A 17,437-nucleotide genomic window follows, 5' to 3' on the forward strand; every position below is an offset into this window, starting at 1 on the left:
AATCTTAAAATTCAAACATAAATCCTTACTTTTTATCTAAACATAATGTCAAGTGGTTTTTTTTTTAATATTTTTTCAGTGATTGAAGAAACACATTTTTATGCAAAACTTTAACCAATGTTTTTGAAATTTAAATCTCGCATACGAGTATTACATAATACCATTAAAATAAATCATAAAACTTTCCATATTATATGTTTTTTCTCTGTTTTTCCTATTGCGTATACAAGTTAACAACTATAATGACGTGGGAAACTGATCATTCTGTATTCCGTCCAAACGATGGGGTCGGCGATGACAACGGGACGTTTTTTTCTCTTTCTCGTATCGTGACCCTTTTAAGTCGTACAAGCCACAGCCTCCTCATGCAGACCCCATATATAATAAATACGATACATGATATACATATTATACTACGCCTACACTTAATATATATTGTTATATGTATAACGTGTGTGAGTGGATATTGACGACGCCGCGGCGGTGCCGAACATTTCCGGAATTGTGATGGAACTGTTTTTTTTTTCTTCATAACTTCACACCGGCCTTCGACCATAAGTTTAGAGAATCTATCCCGAACGCTAAATATAATCACCAAATTAGTTGAAAAAAAATCACATGAGTTCGTCTGTGGCGCAGTCAAAACACAGTATTATATTATTTTCACGGTTATTTTCACAAACATGAACGTCAATGTTTTGAGACTTTATTATAATTTATTATCTCCTGAATACACTCGTACTATTGTACAAGTAATAAAATTCTTGTACAATTCTGCGTAAGGCCTAGCCATACGGCCCATCTTGCATACATCTCCTGTGTAAATTAAATGTTGAAGAGCAATTTTGACGAAATACGTTGCGTTTGAATTGCTTTCCTTTACATCCACCCTTAATATATTTTTACCCATCACCGTTGCACACCCCCATCGCGTTGCACGGTTATTTACGAGGTTATTTGGGATCAATACATTTTCCCCGGCTAAAAGTCCATACCGAGGCGGTAATAGGTCGACGTGTGAGCTGCAGGTATATAATACGTGTATAATTAATGTATATATGTGTGTATTTTACGTACGACGGTCTCTAATTTTCCTACACCCGCGGTTATTTACGGCGTATCGAAAGCAGAAAAAAAGTTTAACAAAAATAATATACAATTTTTTTCGCTACTGTGTACTATAATAGCATACTAATATCGACGAGAAAACTCTGGCCAACTGATACAAATAAAATTAAAATACCAAAATAACACAACGCGGGTACAATGCGACGTGAGACAATTCGCCAATTCCGTTTATCACCCAGCAGTTATAAGTAGTATAAGATTTACTTCGCTCCTTTCAAAATAATACTAAATATACAATAATATTTTAATGCTATCTTAAATGTTTTTGATATTGACATTTTTAACGGTACTTGTTACTAAAACAGTCTAAAAAATCAATGAAGTCATAAAGCCGAAATAGCTCAGTTGGGAGAGCGTTAGACTGAAGATCTAAAGGTCCCTGGTTCGATCCCTGGTTTCGGCATTTACTTTTTGCATATTTTTCAAATTTATTATTCTGTTTTAACGTAGTCCTTCGATAAATAACATTTTCAATGTTATTTGTACGAGTGACACATTATTTGCTTTACGATCGTTCTTGTATTACAAATTTTATGAACGGAATAGTATTAAAAACAGTTTTTAAAAATTACAATACTCTTATACAGTACACAAATAAATGCCAAACCCTTTATTAATGATCACTTACGCATAAGAATTTACAAAACTAATGACCGAAAAATTGAATTTTGTGGTTTTCACGGTAATTGTTTTTCTATATTAAAATTATGTATAATAGATTAAATTTAAAATTTATTTTTCTTTTATATATTTATTTATTTGGATAAATACCTGGTAGGCTAATTTTCTATAATATTAGACTAAATCTTCTAAATGCGTGCTGTTGGTGTGTGCGACGAGTGACGAGATGAGTGAAGGTTTAAGACAAGGGCGGCCGACCCCAAATAGTTGGGAGAAAGGCGAAGGAGAAGAAGAAGAAGAATAGACTAAAACTTTGCTTGTACTTAAAACATTTCTAAAATCCACCATGCTTATATTATACTCGTATTTACTATATGATGAACAGTTACTGAGCAACTTGTAAAAGTTTAAAACAGAATATTTACGAGGAAGTTAGTGCCGTACCTATTATCGAATTAATTGGACGAACTATTGCTGACCTATACATTTATCGATCAGGCTTTTTTCGGAATTCTATAAGAGTAATAAAAAAATTTGAAAAACATGCGACGAGATACTAATGGTTCGGAAATATTTCCGAAAACACCGCTGTTGCCAAATATGCCATATATGCTCTTGGTCTTTTACGAAATTAAATTTCCGAGTTATTTATTACTCCGAATCCCCCGCAGTCATCATATTAATACAGTTCAGTATATTCGGATAAAAGTCGTAAACAACACGTGAAAGCGTGTAGGAAGATAGTGAAAACCGAAAATATCACAATTTTGATAATTGAAGATGGAATGTTTTGATCAACGGTTCTAAACCCAAAGCAATGTGTATGTACTTAACTCTGCGTATTCTTTAGTATTTTTCGTCGTAGGATTGATTTTCATTTTTGTCCAGTTTAAAGTTTTCCGCCATTCTTATCGTTTCTTAAAAATTGCATACTCGTTTGTTAATCGAATACTGTGAAAATGAAAATGTATTTCGAACTGAAATATTTTCTAGAGTATTATATTCGTAAACGTATAATTATGATCGGATAACACTAAGGAAAATAATATTTAAGATGAATATTTTTGAGCTACGCTACGCGTATTATATAATTATTAAGCACAGAATAGTACCACCGAGAATACGATATATTATCATATCTGATTTAATTTAGAACGGACGTCTTACGGTTTATACAATTTTTTTTACAAATCATAAGTGTTCAATAAAAAATGTTCATGCTCGAACGATATTATACTATAATTGCGTGTGTTTACTGTCGTTCTCCAAAGAAAAATTATGCGCTTTATCATAATACTATCACGTGGTTTACTCGAAAATGGTTGTGGAACAGAGATCATTAACATATTTTATCATAATTATAATATTCGTATTTGTGGTATGTATTTTGTCCTACGAACGTGTAAAAATAAATATAGCCTAACATAATATAGCCTAACTTATGTTCATACGCTGTGTACGGGTGTTACAGGAGAAGAGAATATGGCACCTGTTGACAAGTCGGCCGACGGATCGGATCCGGCCGACAAAACGGCAACAGAACTACCGAATTCGGCGACCAGCAACAAGTCGGTCGGCAGCATGGCGGCCCAGGGGCTCGACCAGTCAGGGAAACAGGGCACACCAGTGCTGCAAGACGGTTCTGGGATAGCCGAGTTGACAATGATTCCAAAATTAGAACCCACTCAAGTCTTAAGTGAGTATTATATAATCGTCAAACGGGTTCGACCTTATGTACACCGTTTATTAATTATTATCTTTGACAAAACAATAATACGATCTGACTGCGATGCGAATCAATTTCCGTGTCAATGAGTCGGAAAATAATTGATAACCGTCGTGTTTAGTCTGTCTCGAAAATCGTTCCTCGCCATGCTTGTATAGAATACGTTGTACGTTAGTTTTTATTTTTTTTTTTTGCCTGTTAAAATTATACTTGTATAAAAAGCTTTCACGTGAGTTTTTTCGGCGGAGCCCAGTATTTCCATGTGAATTCTAATTACATTAATGATAGTTAAATATTTAATTCGTTTTTTCTGACGACACAATTTATACAGGTGTATTACAAATACTATTTTATTTATGTTTAAAAATCGATTTATCTCAATCAAAAATGAGTTTTAAGTCATTGTCCATGAGTCGCGACCTAAAAGGAACTGTTATAGAATGGGGTTCTATTTTATTAAATTTTAAAAAATATTAAATGACGTACTGAGAATAAAACAAATAATTATTCACTTATAAACTGTATACAAAAATGTAATACAAGTACTCCTTAAAAATATGTTTTTAGAAATAAAAATTGAGTAATGTTTACTAAAAAAATTTTAAAAAACAATCTTACATTTAATATAAGATTGTTTTTTTTTAAAATTATATGTATCATTGACTACATATAATATCTATATATTTATTATTATAATAACACATTAAACATTACCATTAATCGAATAAAGATTGTGCACTATTTTGGATCCAAATTTAAATAAAAAAATACTCGAATGCCCTAAACGTACGCATATTGTAATCATTTACAATAGAAATGTATAGTTATATTTTTTCATCAAATTTTCAATAAAAAAACACCTATATGAATATTATTTTTTTTTTTTGCCTTAAAATCGTAAACAATTCCACAAATCGACCGTATAAATGAGAAATTAAGGTAAAAATATATATATATATTTAATATCTCGAAAGCAATAAAAACAGAATTTTTATGACTTTTGCACGACGGTTCAATAAATGTGAGGAAAAGGCAGTTTTCTGTAGAAATACGGTGACTTAGGTAAATCTTTATTTTGTGTAATATTATCGACGAGTCCATTGGTTCGCATAAATACCACTAGTACAGTATGAGAACATCCGATGATACCGTGAACCGTAAAATGTATACGCAATTGAAATTATATTTAACCAATTTGATGGTTCTTTACAAAAAATATTTGTGAAAAATGTTTCGTTCAAAATGAATAACATTTTTTTCGCTAAAATAAACTCATTTCCACCTAACAAAACGTATGCAAATATTTAAGTATAATTCTGAAATTAATAAAGTATAGTCTGGAATGAAACTGTTGTTGTTTTTGAAGCTTTATTTTGTTTTAGTTTTGAAAATTTCGAATTGCAAACATTATAATATGACTGTGAAATAATAATTTAGAAAAATTTGTTTGAAAAAAAAAACGTTTTGAAAATAAAAATTCTTTACTCTAAGTCTCGTTGAATAGAGATTTGAATGTGTGTAGTGATGTAGCGGTGGCGTACGTAGAGGTAGGTTACGGGCTGAAGCCACCCTTGCCCATATTTTTTTTTTTTTTTTTTCATATTTATCTACAATTTAAGATAGTATCATAAAATCACGGTTATATATGTGTAAATGGCCATGCTTAAAATTGTAATCATGTATTTATCTAATTATTGCAATTTATAACCCAAGTCTATAGACATATATGATTAAAACTGAACTGATATTACCGACAATAACAGCATCGTTGGGTTATTTCTTCAGCTACACCAGAGAAAATTTTCAACATTGAAACATACTTAAGATCAACCATAACAAGAGAACGTTTTAATAGATTAGGTATAGCAAATATCAACAAAAAAAACTAACCAAATTTGAATTTCAAGAAACATTTTGAATAACCTCACCTATTACAGTTATTAGAAATTTTTTACAAATAAAACGGGAAATTGGAAAGGAATCGTTTTAGCGCTACTGCCCCTCATGCGCATCGTTTATTTTAATAAGAATAATTGTAGTACAATATATGCACCTTATATTTCATACAAATAATTGCATAAAAATAAAAGGGCTCTAAACTCTTCAATTTTAATTTTCGATGCAAAATGTATTTACTTGGCTATATTTTTTTGTCTTCATGTTTCTCCTCTTTTGATCTACCTCTTCATTTCCTCTTCATGATCTTCACACCTAGTTTCACTATTCTTCTCCAGTTCCCCATTGATTTTAACATGACTTCTATAACGTTGTCCGCTGTTGACCTCTTCGCTTGTATACACTTCCATCTTTATGAGAGCAGTATGCTATGCATCGCATTCAAGTACAGAATTATTCGCCATGTTTGAGGTGAATTCACATAGTTGACATGTATTAGTCTCTCTTCACTTAAATTGTTGAAGGTATTCCCTGAAAATGCCATACCCTGGCAAAAACTGGGCTAGGAGGTAGTTTATTTCTCCATGTTTGCGTTCTATCCCTCTGTTAATGTTTGACGTTAATTGTTAGGTCCAACATGTAACAACAATTTATTGGAATAAATACTTTACTGTAACAACTTACCCATGTAGCAACTAATTCCGCTCTTCCCTATCCGTGTTATCTGGTTATATCAAAAGCCTTCGCTGATATGTCATTCGTGTGTTCCTTGAATAGTTGCTTCTGGTCCATAATAATTACCAAGTATTTAACACTCCATTCAGATTCAATTACTGTACTACCGTACCTTACACTTATTCTATTTCTAACTAAAATTGTAGACTGGACTTTGAAATAAAAATTTTATTTTGTTTCTATTATTTTTATAATTATATTTTTATGTTAATTTTTTATATTTTATGCTGAATATAAGTAAAAACTAAGCAAGCTTCATCTTCATTTTTTAAACTTAATCTTGTTGACAATTGTGTAATTATTTATTTTCAAATCCCCCTTCCCCATATTGAAAAACCCTGCATATTCCATATAATATGCATATTCCGTATGTATGTATATTATTTGATTTGCAACCCAAAATTTAACATATTATTATTGTGTATCGCATAGGCGTGTCCAGATATTTTGATAGCAGGTCACGCACTACAAAAATATACAAACGCGACACTGGGTTACCAAAAGCGAACTAAAATATGATCTTTAAATTTTGAAAAAAATCATTATTACCTTATAATAAATATACGAATATAATTATAGACGTTCTTAACACTCCTGCTATAATTCTAATCGACGTTTTGTCGGAAACACAACTTTAAACTATCATATTAATTGATAATACAATTAAAGTCAATTATTACAGGTCGTGCTTGTGCATGAGAGGCACGACCCGTCTGTAGCCTATTATATACTATCGGGTACCATGTTTCAATCGACGAACAAAACTTGTCTAACCTCACGGAATAATACTCAGATCACATTATATATGCGTGCGCGTAAGATTCGATACATATTCACTCATATACTTTATTCGGTCGGATTTGTGTTTTGTCCTTCAGAAACAAAACTCTCGGACAAAGATTTGAGGACGCCGACCCTGCCGTTCATCACGTCCACGCCCAACACGCTGAGTCCAACGGAAAGTTCGGAAATGCCACCATGGGCGTCTTGGTCAATAATAATAGGTCGGTATACATTAACTGTAACATATATATATAATAACACGCGTAGTATAAATAGTATTGTTGTAAGTACTGTGTTTTTTTGATAAATAAATGTTTTATCGCTCTCTACGATCGGTTGTGCAGCGGTAATGTTGCTCGCCGTTGGATTCGTGGGCTTCTGCATACACAGATTCTTCAGGAAGCGGAGAACAAAAGATGGGAAGAAAGGCAAAGGCGTCGTAGATCTAAAGGCTGTCCAACTCCTGGGTTCGGCCTACAAAGAAAAAGTAAGAGTTCGCATGTATATCACGCGGTGGTCACCGCCACGACGTGGATGGTGTGATATATTATTATCATAGCGATCGCGAGCCGTTGTGATGTCTCGTGTCGAAACGATCGACGTGGTACAATGTTTTCATAATGAAATCGAATAGCAAACGGATATGATATCATCGACGCAAGATTTATCTCGTCGTAGTGTTCATTACAGTTTTTTTTTTTTTTCGTAACGTGTCCGAAGATAATAAATTATGTATAGCAAACGGTTTCCTTCGGCATTGTTCGTTTTTTTCGAAACGTTCGCACTATAACAATGTAATGCGATATACGACAGTAATCCATTAAGTGTACAACAATGTTTCGTTTTCCGGACTAAATTACCGTTAAATCCGACACCGACAAATGTAACCATGTGGTTCGGTCGATCGGAGACGAATATTTTTCGCGGCACGGTGCCGTGAACCCGAACGTGAAGAGTGAACCCGTCTCAACAATAATCATCGGTTTTGTATGATGATAATAATGCACGTAACACGACTGCGATGGCCACGCGAACGTCGCTGTCCGGGTGGAAACGTCATTGATCACGGTTTTTCTTTACAGATACAACCAGACATGGAAGAACTGACTGATAACGCGGAGGAGATCGCGGAAGAAGGAGACAGTACGAAAGACGAGAAAAAATTGGGAAGGTTACAGTTCAAGGTGCGCATCGCATATTATCATCGTAATGTTAAAACACTATATAAGTCTAGGTAAAAGTGTCCGCGTAAAAAATGAAATCAACGGAATATTTCATCTCATCGTATGTATTCAAAAATAACCTTAAGCATAAGTGTTCAGGAAAATGTTTTCTCCGTCATTTTTTCCGTAGCCATTTTCGCAAGCGAACGTTATCACCAACCCATATAGGACAAAGAGCATATATCCTCTGATGCTTAGCAATAATAACAATAATGCGCTCGTATGTGTTACAGATGGAATACGATTTTCAAGGCAACACTCTGTCCGTGACCGTGATTCAAGCGGAGGACTTGCCGGCCCTGGACATGGGCGGTACTTCGGACCCGTACGTAAAGGTGTACTTGTTGCCGGACAAGAAGAAGAAGTTCGAGACCAAAGTGCACAGAAAAACGCTGAACCCCGTATTCAACGAAACGTTCCAGTTCAAGGTAGAATAGGCTGTGGACCGCTGCAACGGTGGTTCCCGATTCGCTCGCGGCTAAAAATCAAATCCGCCGCGACCGAGGATCGCATTTTTTGTCGCACACGTTTGCGGTGGAGTGACACGGTCACGAAAATGAACTCGGCTCGCGGGGGTGTACGCGTAACCGCGAGGGGGCGCGAGATTGCACCGCGAACGTGTTTTCATCCGGGAAAAAAAGGCAGATTTTTCAAGTTTAACCGGGGTTACCGCGCTAGCGATAGACTATTTCTACGTGTCGCTGATCGGGGAACCGCCGTTGCTGCGGACGATTTACGCGATTCGCACGAGCCACAACTCGGAGTAACGTACCCGCGACCGTCGCCGGTGTAAAGACCTAACCATACACACGACTGGACCTATAGTAACACGCGCGTTGTGTGATTGCGTTTTCAGGGCATACCCTACGCGGACGCGATGAACAAGACCCTGGTGTTCGCCATTTTCGATTTCGACCGGTTTTCCAAGCACGATCAGATTGGCGAGGTGAAGGTGCCGTTGTGCCAGATCGATTTGGCCCAGACCATCGAGGAGTGGAGGGAGTTGCAGTCCGTCGAAGGGGAAGGAGGACAGGTCAGTAATCGAAAACAATCGTGGAGAGCTCGTGGCGTCCAACATAATTTGTTCGTTCGACAACGGACCAATTTTATACTATACATATATACACCATGTTAATATTGTTGTGCTAACCATGTATGCAGTTACCGTGCATACTACACCTCACCATATATAGATCGTTACCTTAAGGATACGCGATTTCACCGAGATCCGTCTGGTTGTTCGGCCGCTTGGGAGTTCATTCAAACGTGAGCGGCGGATAGAGTTGTCTTAGAAAAATGCGTACCGCTAGCAACAACAGTTATGGTTGTCCCAACACCGTATTGTCGCGTACAATATGCCGCCGTAAATGCAAATGTTCTATATTTGTGTGAACTACCGTTGCGAACTCTTACATGCACCTACTTTTTACCTAGGCATTTTCATCCGTCGGCTTACAATAATAATAACATCATAAAATAATATTTTTGTCTGTGTAATATTCGTATTGTACGCGTATAACGTTACGTATAGGTATACGATGTTTTGCTAAAGCTGGGTGAGAAGGAGGAGACTACTTGATTTTGATTTTTTTTTTTTTTTTTCATATAGATAATACTAGTTTTTTCACAATCAAACTTTGTTTTACTATTTTACTGTTTGAACATTTATTCGTAATTTTTACTTGATATATTATATTCATTGGTTAAATTTAGGTGCAATGATTTTCGTATAAAACGAGCATGCAATACTTTTCTATTCTATGTATAAATATATTATTACACAAACAACACACACACATACGCACATGCGAGCTCGCGCGCGCACACACACACACACACACACACACACACACAAACACATACATACGTTTATAAATATATATATATATATATAATATATATGTATGGTGTCTATAAGTTTATATAGTAAATACATTTTATGATTAATGTATACCTATGATTCATATACTTTGTACATATATTATTTATTTTTTTTTAAATATATATATTTTATTAAATACACGTATACATTTATATATATATATATATATATATATATTTATATATTACTATATTTTATTTCTTCTTTACATCTACATTTTTTCATATTATTATTATCTATTGTTGTTCGCAAGCATTGTATTTTGTTATTTTTTTCTGTTTGTATTGTTTTGGTTTGAATACAAAAAATCGACCCGATTTTTGTTGGAACACGGTGCACCACGAAAACCAACAATGTAAAAAATATATACTCACGTAAGTACGACGGCCTTCTCAGCCGAAATATAGCCCTGTGTCATACCAAAATGTGTGCTGTGTCTCGTGTTTTTGTGGTGTTCTGCTAATATTATAATTTATTTGTTTATGATTTATTTATTTTTACATCAGTTTTAATACCCTAACAACCCTTTGTTTTCAATGTTCTAGGAATATTTATTTGTTTGTTTATTTTTTTTAGACATTCTTGCGTTTGACAGTTTTTGTCGTTGAGATAAAATTGACGTGACTTTTTCACGGTCTTTTTTTCGCTCCATCCGTTGACGGTTAGCGTTAACGTTTTTTTTTTTTTTATAATTAACATTAATATTGTTGTGGTCAAGTGACGCGGACGCAGGATTGGTATCATCAACGGTCTCTATAAGATCAATCACCGCACCTCGGCTCCCAATAAATCGCCGCCGTATTCCGACTGTTTTCTCGTTCTCGATTCGTTTGTCAACAGATTACTCCGTGCATCGTCCGGTTTATCCAATTCGTTTTCGTTCGTGCATGCACATAATAATTACGTAAATAATTATATAATTATTATTTATGCATTTATAGTGTACGTGCGCGTTTGTTTCTCGACCAATCACGCGAACACGATGTGGGACGCACTCTTCAGACATAATATACGCAACGTTTACGCGTAAAATATTATATGTTATATACGTTCACGCCCATCAAATTTCGTATAAAATGTGACACGGAATTATACCCTTAGACTTACCGGTGTTACTTATAAGTGTTATGGTCAATATATATTTCGTATTGACAACGTACAGATTCCGATTTATTCCGACAAACTTTTTTAAGTTCTTTTGGTCCATCTTAAGCAGCTAAGCTGTATCGATTTAAACAGTTTGTTCAAACTTTGACCAGCGTAATATCAGATCCGATAAAGGGGATCGTATTAATTCGTAGTCACTATACCTGAGTTCCACTCGAGCTTATCCACTGGCCGTGAACGTGTAAAACGTACAGATACGCTTAAGAACAGTTTTAACTTCTAAATTGTAACTGTTGCTGTTATACTTGTAATACAATGTATGTAAATTGTATTCGTATGAAGCATCGCGGTTCTACATCACCGTTCACACCCAGAAACCAACCAAGTGCGCGTGTTTCGAAATTATAATGATTTTAATTAAACAACGCGATATAAATATATGCACATGTATTACATAACAGTAAAACGCGCCCTATGAATGTACTTTATTCAATGCCATTCGTGTGTTCGACCTTTGAAATACCAATGTGCCGAGTGCGTCGCTATTATGGTTTATACAGTAGTAGCCCTCTGAAATTATGCAAATTTTCACGTATACGTATAATATATATATATATAAATATATGTATTGTTATAATATAATGTTTATGTTTTTTTTTTATTAATATAATTACATATATAGTTACTACTACTCAACAACTACGTATACATAGTTATTGAGTAACATATGAGTACAAAAACATTGGTATGATTATGATATGATTGTTTTAGATTTTATTAGGTTCGGAGTATTGAACATGATTATTAGCATAGGATATATATTGTATATGTATATATCTAGTGTTGTAGGCATTTGACGCTAAAAATACATACATATATTATAACACACCGATGAACCGTACAACGCTCGATTTTGTTCATACGATGTCTTCAACTCGTAAAATATTATACCAAGATTACCGTGTAATACTAGCTCAAGTGCCGTATCGTTAAACGTGTTTAAAAGATACAATCGTTTTATAGATTCGATCCGTTATCGGTTCTCGTTTGATTTGAATCGCGATGCACGAGACCGCGAGGAATAAAAGTAAAATGTAATACGTGTGATTAATATTTTACGATGGAGCGCGATATCGTATCGACAAAACCTGGACGCTAACACCCAAGGAGCAAACGTGTGAATAGTATTATCTACGGAATACGTTTTAACCAATAGCCTAAATATATATTTATAGTTACGTAAACACATAGTTAATATTTATTTTTGTATTTTTACGTAAAAATTACTATCATATAGGTAGAACAAGCGGTACTAGACCTTTTTATAATATGCATAGCGTAGAATACTGAAACACTTAGGTGTATAGTGGAGACTTAGATGATTTTATATTCCATTTAAGTGCTGAAAACCTATTATATAAATATATATATATCATATAATAATAATACTAATGATATCGTATTAGATTGGAAATGCACACACATATAGTGGCACAAATCATTAATATTGGAACATGCTATATTACCTAGTACAAGTTCCCGTGTATAAAATCGATTAAATTTTGTTTTTAGAAAATTGGATTATTTTTTGTTTTTTTTTCGATTATCAGTTTTAACGAACGCGAAATACGCCTCGATATTAAAACCTGTTTTTTCTTTTGCCGTTTTTCAGGATAACAAGCTGGGAGACATTTGTTTCTCGTTGCGTTACGTGCCTACCGCCGGAAAACTGACAGTGGTAATATTGGAAGCTAAAAACTTAAAGAAAATGGACGTCGGTGGACTCTCAGGTAAATACAATCGTTTGATGGACTATACCGATGTACAAAAGTCCCCGGCATTTGAGCTGAAAAAAATTACTATTATTATTACAACTATCGTCCGTTCGTTCGGTTTATAGATCCGTACGTGAAGATCGCGCTGATGCAAAATGGAAAACGGCTAAAGAAAAAGAAAACTAGTATAAAGAAGTGTACCCTCAATCCGTACTACAACGAATCGTTTACATTCGAAGTCCCATTCGAACAGATACAGGTAAATTGAATTGATTTTTATCAAAATATACTGTCGTGTGCTCTTTCACTTGTATATATACAATAAATGAAATGCGAACAATCAAGTTATCGCACCAAATAACGTACGATTCGTGGTATCCGACAAAGTTAAAAAGTGTGCTTCTTTATTATATCTTTGGAAGTATAAATTAGTCCACTCGATCACAATTATTTTGTCGAGAGCAATGATACATTGGTTTCAACTTCAAAAGACCAATACAGCAATACCATTTACTAATTCTTAGGATTCTTTCCTTTTTTTAAACTTGTGGTAAAAATAATATAATTTAATATCATATTGCGTCTACAAAAGTGTATTTAGTCTGGGTTTGATTTTCAATTTGATTCGAATCGCTAGCTTAACTTACAAATTACTTTCTCATAATTATATAACAATGCAACAACCCAAGTATTTTCTATTATAAATTACTTCAAAGACTATTAAATTCAAACAAAAAAAAATCATGAATCGCGCGCTATTTATAATAAAAATAAAAAAATACAACTTCCCTCACAGAGTAAACATTCGATCGTTAGTTATAATATTTACAGATAATATAATATATAATATTTGCATATTATGATTATCCCTTAAACTGAACGCAAAAAATGAAAGCGAAAAGTTTTTATTTTACTCTTTGTAAATCGTTGATCGATTGAGGATGTATAGTATAAATAAAATGTTATAGTTGTGTATGCATGTACCGAAATAAATTGGAATTCGAAATCATGTCGTTTTCGATGGATTCGAAATATTTGAATATTCACTCGAAATTGTGTAAACGTATAATGCCGTAGAATAAATTATGACGTTATAGCGAAACGAATATCTCCTATATCATTATTGTTATCACTGACGTAATATTTTGACGTATCTTTTGTCCGTCGTAGCAAACTTTGATGATTTTAATTAAACTAAATGTGACCTTGTGTAGTGGTGAAAAAAAAATTGTCTCATATTTTCGGTATTAAAAAAAAGTTTTCACGTTTTTCTTTAAACTATTTAAACTGTTTACTGTATGCCCGTGTACGTACAGCAACAATTTAAGCAAAAATAATGCAGTTTGACCGGTAAATTAACTAACTTTCAGCTTATTGCAGGCCGAAAGTAAAAATGTTATTGATAGAAAAAATTGTGTTCTCATGAAATAAGACGATAATATTTAGACTTCTGCGGGAGAAAGATTTGACGTCAACTACACATACACTAAATATAATCATGTCCTATATTCACTCCGGTGATAGCTGAATACCGTCTAAATTCTGTATATGTTCTATGTACTTAGCTCACCCCGTACGCAGTGTAATACGTAACTGATAAAATATGCAATATCTTTCTATTTTTTATTCTCGTACTCAATCAACAACAGCAGATTCGTTGTATGTAACTCATCGAAGTGTCTCTACAGCGGATTTAAATAAACGTTAATTTATATCGCATCATATCACTCTTGGCTTGTATGATTAATTATATTATCGTCGAAATCATTGTTGTATTTGCTGATTGTTTGCTTCCAGTCGTCTTATTTCTCAAACCGTTTAAATTTTATTGATCAATCACCATTTGTGAATTCTTTAACATTATCATGGCTAGAACATATTTTTTAAAGAGAAATTTATTTAAAAAAAAAAAACAGTTCCGTTAGCGAATTCTGATTCTGAAGGTGGTAGAAAACCAAAACTTGTATTCTGTTTTATCTATAGAAAAATGGTACGAAAACGTAGCCGATAAAATGTATAAAAAAATAACAACAATGTATTACATTTGAACCCACAGATAATTCATTGAAGATTATTAAAAACGTCCCTACAATATCAACGCGTGAATAAAATATAAAATATTTAGTAGTTTTTTTTCATACAGCTCGTGATGATTTTTCAAATCGGAACAGATCGTGCAGGGTGTACAATTTCATAATCCAGACAGGAACTTTTATATTTTATCTATTACATTGTTGCTATCGGAAATGCATAACAATCTCTTATAAATTATCTATGCGTAAGATTGTGCTTTGTCGTTCGCGTTATGAGTTTCTTAAAAATACATATACACGAATCACTCACGGTTTTCATATCTTGATTTTAATTACTGTCCCTCGAACTTGCAGAAAGTCAACCTGGTAGTGACGGTCGTCGACTACGATCGCATCGGCACGTCCGAGCCCATCGGCAAAGTGGTACTGGGCTACAACGCAACCGGTACCGAACTGAGACACTGGTCCGACATGTTGGCATCGCCGAGGCGTCCGATCGCGCAGTGGCACACGCTAAAGGATCCGGACGACGACGCCAAAAACTAAGCCGCAAAACAACCACCACCGTCGCCACACCATCACCACCGCCGCTGCTGCCACCGACCGATGATGAATAAAAAAAACATCGTCGACACACCACATAATATACCTCCTACCCTAAGTCATCGCCGTCGTCATTGCGCGCAAACGTGCCGTCCCGGTCGGACGCGCGCGCAATAATGATAATAAAATCGTAATATCATAAAAGAAAAAAAAACATAATTTCCAAAACATAATCGTCATACATATAGTTTAGTAATGATTTCTAAAATAATACGCGAACAACACGGTTGTATATTACCATGATATCCGCGATGCGTACACAATGACAATTGTACAGCGATAAGAGCAGAAACAAAGCAAAAACAATTTCCGTTTATATTTCGTTTTATAAAAATATTCTCTCTCTATCTCTTCCCGAGTCGCGCGTGCCTACTACCTCATCGACATGTTCACGTAACGCGTTTAAATCACTCGTAATAATAATACGCAACAACAATTGTATCGTACTAACCGCAGCAGCGTGCAAAGGACCCTTTCGTCGTCGTTCCGCGCATCCGTTTTGTTTCGTCGTACCCCAGAAAACTATGTTTATTTGTCCGTCGTTTGTCGTAATCATTATTATTATTATTGGTTCATACTAGAAATGTCGAAAACGTCGTTACTCCGCTACGCGTGGCGAGAGACGATATTTTCGATATTTTAAAGAAAAAAGGACGTCGGAATAACGATTATTATTATTATTATTATTATTACCGTATTACGCGATGTTATTTTAATGATATGCTCTGATTACTTATGTCTTCTCCGTGTTATTGTATTACAATATATATATAATTATACACACACGATGTAATAAACGTGTGTATACAGGGTGTTTCGAGTTGTAAATGGTACGCTACATCAATGTTGAGGGTTGTTTACAGACCTTACCAGCAATACATTTTACAAGTAAATCAATTGTACATCTTCGACCGTAGAAAAATGCAGTTACATCTGATGTCAATAATAATACTACGCAACAATTTTATTCGCCCGTTACGTAACGTAGACATAATGTTTTCGGGATATTTCATATTCAGTCGTCACGTTACATTTGAAAGGCCCCGTATACACATTTCCCACAGTTATACATAATCGTGCGTGTTTACGAATACATTTATAACAGTTTATGGTATACCTACTCATATCGTCTTATTATGGTTTTTCTTTCATTTTTTTTTTTTTTTTTTTTAACGGACATTACTGTCTATAATATAATATGTTTATTATATTATTATCTTCGTTAACCCCAGCGGGTGTTGTTCTAAGCCACTGTTATTCGCTTCGTGTAAACGTATTATGTAGTTTTTAAAACACCTAGTTCAGAACATAATACAATATATTATTATATACTATAATATTATTATAAGTTCTCTGTGTAAATACCATTTTACCACCATTATTATTATTATTATTATTACGTTTTGTTTGGTCGGATAGATTTAACACGTTATTATAATAGTCTTCGTTATTTAATTGTAATAATATTATTGTTATCCTCGGAAAGACCGAAGGGGTGCGTTTATTAACAAATTGGAACAACAGTTATTATTATATAATCTTAAAAAGAAAAAAAATTACCTATTACTTCATTTCTAGTTAAAATATAACGATATACTTATATTATATCCTAGACAAAACGTTAAATCGACATTTTTGATAGGCGCATGTTTCTTGTTAATCTCTTTTATACTTATTCTCTATTATAATTTACCATTACTTCGAAAAAAAATAAAGTTATAAAAAATGAAGATAATAATAATAACAATAATATAACTTTTAGTATAAAAAAATAACTATTAAATTATATTCATAAAGAAATGTACTATTTATCTTGTTATTGTTACTTATTTATGTAAAATATTGTAATATATTCGAATAATATTATTAGGTATACTTAAAATGATATATTTAAAAAACGAAATAAAATTGATTAAAAAAAAAAA

General features: G+C 33.7%; 1 protein-coding gene and 1 non-coding gene across 4 annotated transcripts in view; both read left to right on the forward strand.

The window, feature by feature from the left end:
• The window catches only part of LOC112685988 (synaptotagmin 1-like), a 38,477-nt gene extending 21,360 nt beyond the window's left edge, over nt 1-17,117 (forward strand). For 2 of the 3 annotated variants that reach the window (XM_025558066.1, XM_025558067.1), the window contains exons 2-10: nt 3,221-3,445; nt 6,985-7,110; nt 7,234-7,376; nt 7,972-8,073; nt 8,346-8,540; nt 8,969-9,145; nt 12,774-12,891; nt 13,002-13,135; nt 15,264-17,117. In XM_025558066.1, coding sequence (XP_025413851.1) covers nt 3,232-3,445; nt 6,985-7,110; nt 7,234-7,376; nt 7,972-8,073; nt 8,346-8,540; nt 8,969-9,145; nt 12,774-12,891; nt 13,002-13,135; nt 15,264-15,455 — 1,401 coding nt within the window. In that variant the 5' untranslated portion in view covers nt 3,221-3,231 and the 3' untranslated portion in view covers nt 15,456-17,117. The remainder of the gene's footprint in view (nt 1-3,220; nt 3,446-6,984; nt 7,111-7,233; nt 7,377-7,971; nt 8,074-8,345; nt 8,541-8,968; nt 9,146-12,773; nt 12,892-13,001; nt 13,136-15,263) is intronic. The other variant, XM_025558068.1, reaches the window with a different exon arrangement.
• Nucleotides 1,459-1,531, forward strand: Trnaf-gaa. Its single transcript has one exon. It is a non-coding gene; the product is annotated as a tRNA-Phe (tRNA).
• Nucleotides 17,118-17,437: the final 320 nt, after the last annotated feature.

Source organism: Sipha flava, unplaced genomic scaffold, assembly GCF_003268045.1.
Source record: "Sipha flava isolate LNK unplaced genomic scaffold, YSA_version1 2_pilon_pilon, whole genome shotgun sequence".
Lineage (NCBI taxonomy): Eukaryota > Metazoa > Arthropoda > Insecta > Hemiptera > Aphididae > Sipha > Sipha flava.